The following is a 16,179-nucleotide window of genomic DNA, read 5'->3' on the forward strand; positions in this document are numbered from 1 at the left end:
GCAGAGTCGAGCCAGCACCGCGAGAGAGTGGCTGGGTTTGTGGGCACCAATCCCCATCGCGAAATGTAGTCTTTGGGGCTCAGTGAAGGTGCTGTTTTTATAAGGAGTTTCCCACTGTATTAATACAAGCAGAGGTAGAGAATCTTAGAAGGGATCATGACCACGTTTCCTTGAAGAGCCGAGGCAGGGCACAGCAGATGGCGTTGGACTTCCATGCTTCTCTCCCCAAGGTCCTCCGGGGAGACACGGCGTGTCTAGAGTGGACACTTGCTGTGGCAGTGTCCACTGTAACGGGTGACGCTCTCTGCGCCCTTAGTCAGTAGGGTGAGGGTGGCGAGGGGGCGTCAGGGGGTCAGATTCCCAATCAGACGTCGGCATCCGGACACCGCTCTGGACACCAGCGTCAGAGCTGCACCCGGTCTCAGGGCCGTCTGACCTCTCACCTCTCTCGGACCTTTGTGGGGAAGCAGGCAGGTCAGCTGACACAGGGTGCTGGGTGTCTGAGAACAGGGTCGTGACCCGACAGATGGGGAAGCTGGGTTGAGATCTGGAACCACGGCCAGCTAGCTCCGTGACTGTGGTCCGAGGACGCCACCACCTCCTGGCCTCCGTGTCCCCACATGCAAGGGCTGAAGCCTCCTTTGCACCACATTCGGTGCCCTTGCACGAGAGGCCCCTGATCGCGCTCTCTGCCCACCCGCTCTCTCTGCAGCAGTTACACGGGAACAACACCCGCTTCACCGATGGCTATGAGGTCAAGGAGGACATCGGGGTGGGCGCCTACTCCGTATGCAAGCGCTGTGTGCACATGGCCACAGACGCCGAGTACGCCGTGAAGGTAAGAGTGAGACACGCGGCGGCCGTATCTGCAGCTTCCTGGGCCCCAGGCCCCGGCGGGCACGCCCAGCCTCGCAGACATTCTCCCTCGGCCTCTTCTAAGCTCTGATGTGGGGCCGTTCCATTGACTTTGATATTAGGTCACACGTTAAAAAACTATTTTACAAATCATGAATATGTTCTGCTCCAGCCGACGTGTAGGTACTGACCACCTTTAGTAACTTTCTACATAAAACACGCTGGAACAAAAGCTCTGGGCACTCAGCATTTTGGAAAATATAGAGTTGGGGGCCAGGCAGAACATTTGGGGAAGGAGGGGAAGAAGGAGGGAGGGGGTGAAGGAGGAAAGGAGAAGGGAAAGGAAGCTACAGTCACCAAAACTTAAAGAAATAAATAGAATCAAATATTTTGTAATATTTGCAAAACCTTAAGGAGAGAGCTGGTAGTTTTACCCTGAATCATCAAGAACAGAAAACAGTAACAGGGAACTTCTCTGGTGGTCCAGTGGGTAAGACTCTGCGCTCCCAATGCAGGGGGCCGGGGTTTGATCCCTGGTCGGGGAACTAGATCCCACATGCGTGCCGCAACGAAGAAGCCCGCATGCCAAAACTAAAGGATCCCACGTGCCGCAACTAAGACCCAGTGCAGCCTAAATAAATAAGTAAATACATAAGAAAAGAATAACAACTACAGCCCAGTTGGGCACTCTCTCCATCCTGCCTTTGGCTTCTATAATCGTTGCTAAATTAAATATTTGATCTGGAAATCCAAGTTACCAGTTTCTTGCGTTTCCTGGTGTGTAAAAGCTGAAGCGTTCTGCTAAAGTCGTAATCTAATTATTGTAAAAAGCATAAATTGTATATTCTCCCTCCAAGGGAGCGAGAGCTGGTCTGTCCACCACTCACCCACTCAGCTGACCTGGAGGCGCTTGAGGACCCAGGTCCAGCCGGTGTCATGGTGACCAGACCATCCTGGCTTATCCCAAACTCATCTGGAGCACATGACACTACCCTGCTCTTCAAAGAACTTTTGGGGACAGATGGAGCCTGTCCAGCAGGCAGCCGTGTAAGAGGAGTCATTCCGTCCGTTGTGATTTTCCTAAGCTCTGAGAAAATTGTTCAAAACAGTGACGATGAAGCGATGGCCTCGTTCCGCCTCACCCATGGCTCACGGCCGCTCTGTGGAAGCAGATACACTCTCGTATCTGCTGGGATGTCTGCAGAGTGCTTCTGGCCCTGAGGAAATGCTCTGCCCTGTCCAAAAAGTCACCAGCCCCAAAAAACGCAGGTCCGTTGGTTTACTTTGGGGTTGGGAATTTGCGGCTTTTTGGCAAGTTTATCTTGAATTCCTCAAACAAAAAAGAATGTTTACATTGAGGAAGGCTCAGTGTGTGGGTCCTTTGGGTCCGTGGTCATCAGCCTGCCCAGTGTCTTGAACATGCTGAGGAGTGGGTGACGGGAGGAAACATCGCACGATTTAAAATTCCTGGGAGAGGGCCTTGAGACTGCACGGGAGCCACTGGCATGTGGGCCTGATGTATTTTGGGATTTGGATCGTTGAGGAATTTTATTTTTCCCCATCCTTGGGAGAGTTTGTAGGGGAGCTCGGGTGATGCCGTTCCCATGTCCAGACGAGCCGATGATGGAGAGGAGACACGAGTCCTGCCTCAGACGAGAGAATTTCATTTTTACTTTAAATATATTTCACATACTTCGTAAGCGTGTATAGGCATCTTAAAATTCTTTCTGCATGTGTCATTTCTCGCAGAATTTCTTTAGACAGTTTATCAGGTGGCCAGCAGCAGTCCTAGAAACAATCGCGGCTTCCACTGAGTGCAGAGAAACCCGTCTAGTGTTTGGCAAGCTCGCTGACCCTGATGCCTTTCTAGAAAACAGCCTGATGCTGGGAGGTGTCTGAAAATAAATCCCCAGACAAAGGCAATAGTGTCTTATGTCTCCATATCCAGCTCTCACAAAAAGATACCATCTGAATCAGCTTTGTCAACAAGTGGCTTATAGCTCGATCCCCAAAGATCAGACCCCGCGATGGGAATTTCTGGGGAATTTCAGCCCCGGCCTCTCTGGCAGCAAAGCCAGGAGCTGAGGCTGCAACTGATGGAGAAACAAAGAGCCAGGCGTCCTGTTTCTGTTTTACAAGCCTTGAAGTTCCCGGGGTGAACTGGGCAGGTGGACGTTACAAGGCTTTCCCTCGTCCTCTCCGAGACTCTGGTGGGTCATGATTCATTGTCTGGAAGATGCTTGAACTACCCGAGCACAGGAAGAAGCAGAGACTTTCCAGTGAGATGAGTGCCCCGGGACCCAGGGCTGTTTCGGGGCACGTTTTAAGCCGCGCGCTGCAGGTCGGTTCATCCATCCGAGGGCAGATTTCCTTCAAAGATGGAAGAGCAGGAGTGCCCTGGCAAAGTGTTTAGAATGAGCCCGTTTGCTACCCAAACTGCTGTAACCCGCCTAGGGTCACTATTCTGTTCCCTTTCCAGCGTTTTCCAGGTAGAACGTAGCTGAAATGTGTTTGGGCTTTTTTCTACTCTGTATCTTGATGGGCAGAAGTACCCCCACTTACTGCTGGAGGAACTAAGAAACTGCACGGCTCAGCGTGTTCTCGAATATAACATGGAACCAAGGGTGCCATCCAGTGACTTGGCTGAGAGTAGATCCGCCAAAGCCCCGTTGAGATTCAGCCACTAGAGTTTAGCATCACCTCTCTGGGCCACCACAGTTTGCAAACCCAGCTCTGCAGATTCTTGGATGGAAAACGGTGTCCGTTTCATTTTGAGAGACAATCCCGTCGGGGCCTCCATCCAGCTACGGGGAGGGTTCGGGAACTTCCCCACTGAGTACAGAGCACCAGGAAGAGAGCAGGTCCCCAGGGGACTGTAGCCCTGTGGCCCGAGTACACGGGCTTTGCCTGAGGCCGTCGTATCGGGGTGATTCTGCCCCCCACCCCGGGGACAATGGCAGTGTCTGGATACCTTCTGACTGTCACGCCTGGGGTGGGAGTCGCTCCTGGTATGTGGTGCACAGAGGCCAGGGTGCTGCCCTGCCTCCTGCATAGGACGCTCGCCCACACACCCCAGAGACTCACCCAGCCAAAATGTCTGGGTGCCGAGGTTGGGAACCCCAGCCGAAAGCATAGAGTTAAAGGGGTATCTTATGTAGATAAGTTCCAGCAGCTGGTATCCGGAGATGAGGCAGGGTTTTGCCTCTCTGTTGAGCGTCTGCTCACTGTTCTGGCAGCAGGAAGGTAATAGACCAAGAGCACAGTGGCTCCCACCCTCTGTGCAGGGGTAGGAATCAAGTGCGGTCCTTCTGAGGGAACGGCAGTGCCAGCCCTTAACGGTCAGCCTCCAAACTCAAGAGTGTGGGATACAGCGGGTCTCACATTCTTGGAAATACCATTGTGTCTTGCTTTAAGTTTATGTCTGTCTTATAAGTACCTAATTTTGCACAATAATTATTCTGTCATCATATTAACCGCATTTGAGTTTAACTTAACCGATATACGTAAAGCAACCTGCCCCAGTGTATCCCAGGCAACAAGCAGCCTGCCCCAGTGTACCCCAGGCAACAAGCAACCTGCCCCAGTGTATCCCAGGCAACAAGCAGCCTGCCCCAGTGTACCCCAGGCAACAAGATTGCTGATTTTGCATTTGCTCTCAGCTGCATACTTGTGCGCAGGCCCTAAATTAGTGAGACCAATTCTAGCTACCACGTAACAAAACCTTTAGGGCAGTGCCTACATGGAATAGCGACTCAGTAAGTGTGGGTTCACTCAGAGTCTGGGTCCCTAGGCTTGGTCCCTCCCTTCTGCTGTGGCAAAACACCATCAGGCTGCCCGGGATCCTCCACCGGGAGAATCTGGCCTCAGAGGACAGGGTGCTGACGCCCTCCACCTGCTGGGGGTGTCCTCCCAGTGCACCTGCCTTGGGCTAGGATGGCTGAGTGAGAAAAACCGTGACGTCCTCTCAGACACATCAGATGTGCCCTACTTTCTAAGATCTCGGAGCTATTTCTTTTTTCAATTTTTTTTAACATCTTTATTGGAGTATAATTGCTTTACAATGGTGTGTCGGTTTCTGCTTTATAACAAAGTGAATCAGTTATACATATACATATGTTCCCATATCTCTTCCCTCTTGCGTCTCCCTTCCTCCCACCCTCCCTACTCCACCCCTCTAGGTGGTCACAAAGCACCGAGCTGATATCTCTGTGCTATGCGGCTGCTTCCCACTAGCTATCTATTTTACGTTTGGTAGTGTATATATGTCCATGCCCCTCTCTCGCTTTGTCACAGCTTACCCTTCCCCCTCCCCATATCCTCAAGTCCATCTGGCTGTGACATCTGTCACCCCATTGATCGCCAGGGTTGATTCAGCTGATCTGGCTGGCTAGGCGGGTGTCCCCTTCCTCCCTCACCACTCCACGTGCGTCCCTCCCAAAGCTGTACGCTCGGTCGAAGAGGACGACCTTCCCCGATAGAGGAGGACCGTTCTTTGGTCAAGGGTATAGGAGTAGCTGTGCTCCCCTGCTAGAACCTCCAAACAAGCTCTCGGAGCTATTTCCGTGGGACAAAATAGCTCAGGAGTCTGATGTGAAACTCAGGTCCACCTTTGTCTCCGTAGCCAGCCCCAGAGGCTAGTGGTAGGAGGTGAAAGTGTATAGGGCTTTGAAATCAGCGTGACATAATGCTGCATAGATGCCAAGGCATTAATGCACCTGTCATTTAAAATAAGACTGGAATGGAATCAACGATGAACTGCAGAAAGTAACTGTGTTAGGGTAGGATTCAAAGGGGAGAGGTGTATTTGGAAGGAAAAGATAATGTTCTTATTTCATGAAAGGTTCTGTACTCACTTTACAAAAATTGCACAAGGTTTCATTTTTACTTCGGTTTTAGGTCTTTGTGGCTTGACATGATCCAGGATCTGGACACTGCCATTTGCATAAATCCCCCTCTCCAGTGGTTCCTGTCTCGCTCACATGGAGCCCAGATCCTTGCAGTGGCCAGCAGGGCCCCACAGCCCCGTTCCTGGAGCTCCTCAGGCCCCTCCTCTGTCCCCAGCCCTCTCCCGCAAGGGCGACACACTCTTCCCTGAGCCCAGCGGTTTCCTCCCCAGCCTGGGTGCTGACCTCTGACCCCGATGTGGTCCTCCCCCATCGTCCTCGCCTTCAGTACCTTCTTTAGGGCTTTTGTAACCCCTGACATTCTTCGCAGCTCATTTCCTGTCTCCACACCCCCGTCATGGTGCTTGGTGGTGTCGAGGGCCAATGTTATTTAAGAGAGAAAGATACCGGAAGTTCCCTGGTGGTCCGGTGGTTAGGACCCCGCGCTTTCACTGCCGGGACCTGGGTTCAGTGCCTGCTCGAGGAACTAAGATCCCACAAGCTGAGTGGTGCAGCCAAAAAAAAAAAAAAGAAAAGAGAGAGAGAAATATAAATCAGGAGCTTTTCTCCAAATTCGAAATCACCTCATCCCCTTCTTTGGCTTTTTTATTGTCGAGTGGGCAGTACGACTGCTCCAAAGAACATTTCTTGTCTCTAGAATGCATTTCATTCTGCAGGGACTCCCCTGTTCAGTAACCAGTTCCTTTCATTCGTTTTTACAAATTTTTTATTAACACTTTTTCCAAGGCAGACGCAGTGCTAGGTTCCAGGCAAAAACAAACCTGTTCTCAGGGAACTCACAATCCAGCCATGGAGGGATTTTACTGATCACAGAACCAGAAGCCATAGCATAAAGGGGAATGTCACTGAAGAATCAGAAGCTAAGGGAGCTTTTCTGTCACTGTAGCCTTTCCTGTTGGCCTGTTTTATCTTCCAACATGCAGACACACGCTTCTCTTCATTCAAAGCTCCACTTGCACATTTGCCCCCTTCTTTGTCTGAGAGGCTCACTCAGGGATGGATGGATGTCACCAGCCGTGGCCACGTTTTCCTGGAGGGAAGCACAGCTGCGTGTCCTTTCGGGAGCAGATTTTTGTGTTATTAAAGTAGCAATAGAATCGAGTGAAAATAAAGTGAGATCCTTGAAATTGTACAGGAGTCTGTGTCGTGCAGTCCTTAATTCTAGTGAAGTGTGGCTGATACACTCAGGGCTGAAGCTGGGCTGGCTCTCTCCAGAAGGAGCCCCAATTGGTATTCACAGCAGACCGTTGACAATTACATCGCGTTTCTGGGCTCATTTTCCTACTGTGTATGTAATTTGTCAGCCAGAAAAAGCAATGGAATTGACAGATGCCTGACGTGAATAGAGCTTATTTTTAGAAGGAAAACTGATTGGCATGGACATTTTAATTTTTTCCGGCAGGAAAACTTGGAGTCCTTTCTCTGTGTCATTTGTTTAAAGTAATTGAACAGGAGAAGGTATCTGTTGAATTTTACAAGGGGTTCCGTGCTCTACTCCTCCCGTGTCAAATGTATGGATCCTCTCGACACGTCAGCAGAAACGCCCACCTCCGGAGGGTGTTCGGCCGGCCTGTGAACTCAGGCCGCCTCTTGTCCACCTCGAAGCCCCACGCCATTCAGTGTCCAGGAGGGGAGCCTGCGCTGGAGAGAGATGGGCAAGAGGGAGATGGGCAAACGCAGAGACCAAAAGGCAGAGGGGAGAGTGCGTGGATGGTGGTGAAGCCTGGACCAGTCCTGCCCCCGCCTTCAGCCACCAGGAATAAGGATGTACCGATGCCCACCTACACGCTTCACCTGCTGAGGAGAATCACGTTGTCTGCCATCCTTCGTTGGGGCCAGCCTCGCTTCAGGGACTGTGGAAATATACAGCTTGTCAAACAGCGGCCCCGTGAGAGTCTGGTTTGCCAGGCCCGTTGGGTGCTGACCTGTGGGTGGCCTCCTGCTGCGGGTGAGGACAGATCCACCGTTCCTCCCCGCTCGTGGTCCGTCAGCATCATTTGAGCATCGGCATGGAGAGAGGAGGCCTTGCGGGCAAACATGTTTGCTGAGAGCGCCTCCCTCGGTTTTGCTGCATAAGCCAGATTATAAAACAATACTGTTCTCAAGATACGGGACTCGATTAGCCAGGGCTTGAACTAGAAGCCAGTCCCACAATAGCAATCCCGAGAAATGGACCCCACGGAGAAGAAATTCCTTCCTGGATGCGTCTGAACAATGTGCTCAAACCGCCCCCCTCCCCCAGGCTCCGCTGTACCCCACAGACCTGGGCTTTGTGCTCAGGGACCAGTCATCACACCTCACTGCTCTGTGTCTCTTCTTCCTGACCTTTCTCCCAAAAACATCCGGGAAAAAGATTTGTGGATGAAGCTGTCAGCCTTTGCTGACAGCGATCAGGATCACAGCGCTGGGTCTGAACGGAACTTGCTCCCGTGTGTCGGTCCCACGTTGCCCAGACTGTAGGAGAGGCAGCGGCCGGCTGGGCAGGTGCAGGAGCCCGTGCTTGCCTCCACTCCCCGGGGGCCTCCCTTCCAGGCAGGCACCCACCCTCTCCTCCATGCCCGCTGGGGACCCCATCACCCCACCCTGCCTGCCCTCTGGCTTCCAGTCGGTTCTGCCGGGGTGGACGCCACAGGAGGGAGGAGGGTAGAGCCCCCAGCCCCCGTGGGTGCCCTGTTCGTGCAGCCGCCCCTCTGGTCCCATAACTGCTCCCTCCTCCCCCTGCTCTGGGCCATCGGCATAGAGAAAAGGCTTCCTCTTTCTTGTTTATCTTGCATCCTATTCTATTGTGATTTGTGCTAAAAATACATTTCCTTTATCATGAAATTTTATTTGAAAAAATATGAATCTACCACTAACTTTTTAAAAAAATCACTAGTGATTTTAACCTTCTCAAATTGCAAAGGGATCGCAGCCCAGGGATTGAATGGCCCGGCAGGCAGCTGGGGCAGAGACGGTCCTAGAACCCTGTTGGTCAACATGTGATCCAGGCAGTGTAAGGATCTGCCCCGTGGCTGCCTAGGCACCCACATGTTAAGGCATCCCCTCCATCACCCACTGAATGAGCCTTTAAAAAAATCTCCTCTAGAAGGATGCATTGTGTGTTGGCTTCTATCAATAACAGAAGTAATCCCAGTGTCCTAGCTAGAACTTTAGTAACAAAAGGAGGAAAGCTGTGTCAAGAAAGGAAACTGGGACTTCCCTGGTGGCGCAGTGGTTGAGAATCCGCCTGCCGATGCAGGGGGCACGGGTTCGAGCCCTGGTCCGGGAAGATCCCACATGCTGCGGAGCAGCTAAGCCCGTGTGCCACAGCTACTGAGCCTGCGCTCTAGAGCCCGCGTGCCGCAACTACTGAGCTCACGAGCGACAACTACTGAGCCCACGTGCCACAACTACTGAAGCCGTGCGCCTAGAGCCCGTGCTCCGCATCAAGAGAAGCCACTGCCATGAGAAACCCGCGCACCGCAGTGAAGAGTAGCCCCGCTCGCCGCAACTAGAGAAAGCCCGTGCGCAGCAACGAACACCCAATGCAGCCAAAAATAAACAAAAAGTAAATAAATTTATTATTTTTTTTAAAAAAAGAAGCTTGGGTTTTTCCTTGTTGAACAACGTGTGTCATGGGGCTCATGGTCCTGGGCGCCAATGTCGTCAGAGCCTGGCAGTGGGTTTAAAACTGAGAGAAGCGCGGGCACCATGACCGTCTTCCACTGCAGTGAAGGGGCGGCAGGGCGTCGGGCGGGCAGAGCTCCAACACTGGGTCCTGTGCCACCTGAGCATTTAGTTCATCTAAAGAAGAAAGTGAGTTTCACGCAAGCCTCCGCTCAGAGCCTTGGACGTGATAGAGAGTGGAAGTGAACTTCCCTCACACTCTAGCAGCGAAATGACTGCACGTCGTCCACATGGCGAATGTTTTGAACTTGGGTGAAGCTAAGGCACAAAAACCATCCTTCTCTTCTGAGTGTCGTTTCCCACACATGTGCTGTAGCCTTCGCCTGAGTGGGGTCCCCTCCCCAGCCAGCTCCATCCCCGTAAGAAGCAGGAGCTGGGGCCCAGGAAGCTGTCCCCAGAGGTTTTAGTGACTGTCCACCAACAGGTGACCCCTTGTTTCCAGCTGGGCTTTCATTCATGACACCCTGTGATTGGAAGCCATCTGTTTTCATGGGGTAAGAGGATTTTATCTGCCATCCTAAGACCAGGAGGAGGAGATAGGAGCCAGAAGGAGCGTCCGTATGTGTAAGTCACAGCGCAGCCTCGGCACGCACGCCGCCGTGGCGTCTCTTGGTGAGAACCACACTGGGTCTCACTTTGTTGCCGGCGTGCGACCACCAAACAGGGAGAGAGATGCACGGCAGCCGGAGGCCCACTTTGGATGGGGCAGGGGGCACAGGCCGCCAACCCAGAGCCTGTGGAAGAGCGCCCTCTGTTTTCGGTGGTGCCTGTGTGAGCGCCCCAAACCCACCCTTCTCCATCCAGCCCTGTCATAGCTTAACATTAGCGTGTGGAGGCAGGTGCTCTCTTTTTTTAACGTCAGTCTCTTCCGCTCAGTGGGAAAGCGAGGATTGCCGTGAATTCCTAGGCAGTTGCGGGTTATCGTGGTTGAGCTTGAGCCGGAGGGGAGGAGGGGCAGAAAGGGTCCCAGCCACAGGCGCCAGCTGGAAGCCTCACGTCCACCTCTGTTTGTTTCAGATCATCGATAAGAGTAAAAGGGACCCCTCGGAAGAGATTGAGATCCTCCTGCGGTACGGCCAGCACCCCAACATCATCACCCTCAAAGACGTAAGCGCCTTCGTGCAACAGCGGTGTCGCTTGTGCTTTGTGTCCCTCCAGCTGGCGCCAGAAGCCACCGTTGATTTGGTGCAAGCTGGCCGCTCGGCTCACCAGCTGTTCCTGGCGCCCAGGAGCTCGGAGCCGGAGCGGGCTGCTGCCCGGACAGCTCGGGGTCACCCGGCAGCTGGGTAGCCCGACCTGCCGGGCCGCTTATTCACACCCCATTGACAGCACCGCACTCCTCCCAAATCACAGAATGCGCACGTGTGAAAGAGGAGAGAGAGCTGGTGTGGATTCTAATCCAGGTGTGTTTCACCTCGCTGTCATGGAGAGCGTGGGGCCCATGAGATGGGCTCCAGCTCTGAGACTCCAGACCCGGAGCCCCTCCCAGCTCCCTTCGCTTTCCCGACTGAGCGATCTGTGGCCCTTGTCCCTGAAAGAGGGGAAGGGAGCAGGGACCAGTCACACTGGAGCCAGTTGGATGCACCTGGCAGCATCCATAGGGGCCTAGGGCTGGGCCTCTGGGGTCAGGCAGGGGAGAGAGCCTTGTCTTCCTCTCCAACTCCAGAGTGATCCCAGCGTCGTGAACCCAAAACCTCAAAATACTGGGGCCACCTCAGTTTCCTCTGGGCCCCATAAATGCCTGGAGTAAGAGGCCTTCCAGATGCCAATTCAGTTCTGAGGAAAGCGTGAAACAGGCCTTGTGTGAGCAAAGCGTAAAGTGCTGCATCCCTGGGGGTCACAGTCAGCTCCCCTGCACGAGATCAGTCCCCTTGCTCTGGCCTTTGCCGTGTGTATGTGAAGATCCGCAAACAGAAATCAGCGAATTTGAAAACTCCCGAAGAGCTCTGACTGTGTTCGGGATGAGTGATGTCACCCTGGGCACATGCTTGAAAGCAGAGCCTTTGCTCATAAACTCAGAAATAAATACAACAAGATGAACTTTACGTCCTTTACTGAGCTCTGTGCCAGCCAGATTGTTTTAGTGATTTGTTCTGAAATCACTGGCTTGGAAGCTAGAAAGTCACCGTATTCAGGTGCTTTGCTCCGTCTCTCTCTGGTTCTTCTCAGCACTTGGGCGGCCCCTCTGCTGGGCCATCGGCCTGACAGAGACCCAGAGCTTGTTGGCTTGGTGTGTCGTTTACGTTCAGGAGATTAACGCTAGTATGACTAAAGCTCTCTTCATCTACTGCTTTTCTGAAATAAGAGCAGACCAGCCCTCCTGTCTCCTCTCCTCCCGGACTCCCAGGGCTTGTCCCCCGCACAGAGCACAGCAGCGTAGAGGGCCCCCGCGGTCAGGCTCCCCACCAACCACCTGCTTGGTAAGGTTTGAGAAGCGCGGCCCTGGAGAACGCTGCCACTTGGGGCTGGGCCAGCATCGCGTTGTCCGTCTCTGAACATCGCTGTCCCGGAGGCGGGGCAGTACCAGGGTTCACTGTAGCTAAATCCATCCATGCAGCTCTCACGCTGCTGACCCATGCCCTGCCCAGCAGCAGATCATTAAAGCGGTTTTTTTCCCCAAGAAGAGCCTCGTCTGGCATGACTAGAAAATCCTCACTCATTTTCTACAGAAGTCTTGTGTCCGCTCCAAGCGGAGCGCTGGGACTCCAGGCTCTACGCACTGACACGCCCCCTGGCCCTGCCGGGGTGGCCCCTCCTTCCCAGTGGCCAGCAGGCCCGCGAGGGTGACCGCGAGGTCCCTGAGGCCTGTGTGTTCTCCTGCCCCACCCCCAGGTCTACGACGACGGGAAGTTCGTGTACCTGGTGATGGAGCTGATGCGGGGTGGGGAGCTGCTGGACCGTATCCTGCGGCAGAGGTACTTCTCGGAGCGGGAGGCCAGCGACGTGCTGTGCACCATCACCAAGACCATGGACTACCTCCACTCCCAGGGGGTAAGGCCACGCCCCCAGGCAGCCCCGCGGGGAGGACAGAGGAAGAGCGGGACCCCGGGGGCACTCAGAGGCCACGGGCTCAAGAGCTGGGAACTCAGGTGTCCTCGTCTTCCTTGTGAATCACAACCGTCCCTCTTGGGTCTAAATGATTTTAGACACACACGCTGTGTGTCCAGGAGCTAGGTCAAGAAATTAAACTCCCCGAGACCAGGTATAGCAAAAAGGTAGTTTGGGCTTGATAAAGGGAAATTTGGAATGTTCCTCGGTTGCCCTGTTTAGAATTGAATTCCTCCACCAATGCCAAGGAGTATGGTGGTAAAACGACAGCGACCGCTGAGGCTTCCAGGTGCTGCGCTAAGCTCTTCGTCTGGGCAGTTCTAGACTCTGGATCACACCCATTTCACAGATGAGGAGACCAGAGCGCAGAAGGGTCGAGGATCGCGCCCAAAGCTGCACGCACAGCCGGGTTCTAAGCCAGCACCATGCTTCTAGACCCCTTGCCCTCAGCCCCGGACCCCCACGTTCTCAGCACCTCCCAGGAAGCAGCGGTGCTTCCCTGGCCAGCCGTGCACGTGTGGCGGTCAGCTTTTAAAATGCAGCCCCGTCTGACCAGGACATTCCTCCAGGGCCACACGATGGTCATTTCCCAGGACGGTCAGACTGTAGCAGCAGCCCTGCAGATGACGGTTTTGCAGATTGGCTTCTGTTGCACGAGGGGGGGCAATAGACCTGGAATCGAAGTCTTTTGTCTCCCGGCCATCGGAGCCCCCGTAAGCCGGCTGCCGGCCGTGGCCCTTTAATCTCCCTTCTCTGTCCTCTCCCTGGGTATTAGCAGGACAATGAGACACGTGGGCCCCAAGCCACATGCAGACACACCACATGTTCTTACAATCGGCCTCTGTCCCCTTCAGAAGAAACCGCTGTGTGCCCTAAATAGCCGCTGTGCTTTGAGGCGCCTCTGGCCCCGTCCTTGGTGCTCAGAGCGCCGTGCGGCTCACTCCGCACAGATGCGGCTCTCAGATTTCTGTCCACTGGCCATGTGCGCATGACAGAGGCTCCCTGTCTTCATCACCCGCTGGGGTGCCCGACACCTGCCCGCTGGGACGTGGCATCACACAACAGATGTTTATCTTTAGAAATCTTCCATCCGTGTGACTGAGCTCACCACCAGTGTCTGTGTGATGGCCCCAGCGGGCCTCCCTGATCTTGGGTACATGCTTACTTATCTCTTCATCCAGATACTCACTGACCATCCGAGGGGCTTAGGTGGGGTCCTCGATTGTTGAGTGTCAGTGTGAGAGAAAGCGAGGGGGGAGGACCTACAGAGATGAGAGCATCCCAGCCGACTGCCTCCTGCCTCAGGACCTGCCCAGAATAAACGACTCCACATAAGCCCTTATCTCCTGAGTGCGTCCCCGCTCTGCCCCTGCTCCAGCCTGGGCCCCAGCTCCGGCGTGACCCCTCCTGCCTCTCTAGGTCGTTCATCGAGACCTGAAGCCAAGCAATATTCTGTATATGGACGAGTCTGGAAACCCCGAGTCCATCCGGATCTGTGACTTCGGGTTTGCCAAGCAGCTGCGAGCTGAGAACGGGCTGCTGATGACCCCCTGCTACACAGCCAACTTCGTTGCCCCGGAGGTGAGAGGGCCACTGAGCCAGCGGGAAGACGGCCCTTTCCTACTTTCAGAGTCACGCGCGGTTCGGTGTGTTGGCGTCAGCAGTAATTCTAGAGGGCAGAAATGAGAAGCTTCGGTCTCTTTTTGCTCAAACACAGTTGTTTTATCATTTTATTTCCTATTCGTAAAATTCGTAATGGTGAGGTTTGCACGTGGAATTGTCACTGTGCTCTAGACGATTTCGCTCAAATCTGCCTGTCTGTTAGGAGTTGCGGTGAGAAATAATGCGTCCGTCTCTCCTACAACCGGGCAGGGAGCCAGTGGGTCACCTGGGATCAGAAATCTACCCAGCAGCTGCGCCAGGAGAGAGCGCACGTGCGTGGACTTGGTGCCAGAGCTCTTGATCTAGGTTGTTTCCCAAAGCTCCAGGGGCGAGTCAGGTGCTATGGGACCGACCGCTGGGGTTCCGCCGAGATTTGCGGACGAGAACGCACGTGAATCCCGCGGGCCCTCCCTCCCGCCCCCTCGTCTCAGGGCATCAGAGGCCTCGGCAGCACATCTCGTATGTGCTGTGCCCTTTTCAGGCTCCTGGGGATCATTTCCGGTAGGTCCTGAACTCCTTGATGTGTTTGTGGAGACAAATCCAGTTTCTTGCTTTTTAGAAAAGCAACCAAACCCAAGATGCTGGTGAGAGCAGAGCTGGAAACAGAAGAGGCTGACGTTGCTGATGGGGGTGGGGTGGGGGGGGGGGAGGTCAGGAACGAAAACAGACGTTAGGTTCTGCGTGGATCCCTCTGGTGGTTGGTGAAGCTGCTCCAGGGTGGCCCTGGTGGGTGCAGTGACAAGTACAGAAAGTCCTAAGAGAGAGGCATGCTGGCCCCTAGTGGCCAGTCTGTGAGCTGAGGGGTGACCCAGGTGGGGTCCACGAGGAGGATGTCCACGTGCCTGCCAGGATGCGGATGGTTACGCAGCTGGGGCCATCATTAGGCTGTCCAGATGCCACCCGTAGCCCCTTTAAGAACAATCTGGTTCTATTTGAGCGATACTATTGCCTTATTTGATCGCTACTAATGTTGATAGTATTGGTTTTAGTGATTAGAGACTACCTCACGTTGGTATATTACTTCACCATTTACCGAGCACTTTTACCAGTATTTTTTGCTTTTATCCGCCTATACCACATGGAGTGGGCAGGGTAGATACTGTTAGCCACAAACAGCTCACAGGTTAAAAGAAAAACAGACCCCATGTGTTGAAGGGACTGAAGATCACTCAGCTAGTGAACACGGGCAAGGGCTTCGACACCGAACGCTTGGTGTTTTCACACGCCTCGGTGAGCTGCCATGCTGCAGGCACCACGCCTGAGGTGCAAAGATCCCGGCTCTCCTGACTTCACGTTCAACGTCAGTCCAGGGACCTGCAGTCGCCCGGCGTGCCTGTGCTGCTTTCTTTATTGTTACTCAACCGTAAACGTCTCAGAGGATTGCCCTCCCCTGAAGCGTGTAACCCCGGGACACGAACACTCTCCCGTGTTAACTAGTCCTCGGAAACTCAAACACAGAGCTACCAGGTGACCAAGCAACTCCACCTCTGGGTACAAACCCAGAAGGGTTGAAAGCAGAGGCAAGAAAGGATATCTGTCCACCCGTGTTCACAGCGGCGAAAAGGTGGAAACAACCCACGTGTCCATCGATGTATGGATGGTACAGTGGAATATTAGCCTTAAGAAAGAGGGAAATCCTGTCCTCCGCCACAGCAGGGATGAACCTTGAGGACACTGGGTTGAGCGTGACACGCCAGGAAGAAAAGGACAATTTTGTGACTCCTCTTACATGAGGGACCTAGAGTTGGCAAATTCATAGAGACAGAAAGTTAAATGGTAGTTCCCAGGGGCTGGGGGGAGGGGAGGGGGAGTTGTTGTTTCACGGAGACAGAGCTTCAGTTTTGCAAAAGGAAAAGCGTTGTGGGGATGGGTGATGCTGACAGCTGCCCAGCAGTATGAATGTACCTAGTATCACTCAACCGTACGCCTAAAAACGGCAAAGATGGGAAATGTTATGCTAAGTATATTTTATCAGAGTAAAAAAAATTCTTCTGTTTTGTTTTGGTTTTGGTTTTGTTTGGTTTTGGTTTTTGCCGCACCGCAC

General features: G+C 53.6%; 1 protein-coding gene across 8 annotated transcripts in view; it reads left to right on the forward strand.

Moving 5' to 3' along the window:
* Positions 1-16,179, forward strand: part of RPS6KA2 (ribosomal protein S6 kinase A2) — a 356,893-nt gene that overhangs the window by 331,398 nt on the left and 9,316 nt on the right. For all 8 annotated transcript variants that reach the window (XM_032650885.1, XM_032650889.1, XM_032650891.1 and 5 more), the window contains 4 exons: positions 713-838; positions 10,443-10,532; positions 12,258-12,416; positions 13,893-14,054. In XM_032650885.1, the coding sequence (XP_032506776.1) occupies positions 713-838; positions 10,443-10,532; positions 12,258-12,416; positions 13,893-14,054 (537 nt within the window). The remainder of the gene's footprint in view (positions 1-712; positions 839-10,442; positions 10,533-12,257; positions 12,417-13,892; positions 14,055-16,179) is intronic.

Source organism: Phocoena sinus, chromosome 12 (assembly GCF_008692025.1).
Source record: "Phocoena sinus isolate mPhoSin1 chromosome 12, mPhoSin1.pri, whole genome shotgun sequence".
In the NCBI taxonomy this organism is placed as follows: Eukaryota; Metazoa; Chordata; class Mammalia; order Artiodactyla; family Phocoenidae; genus Phocoena; species Phocoena sinus.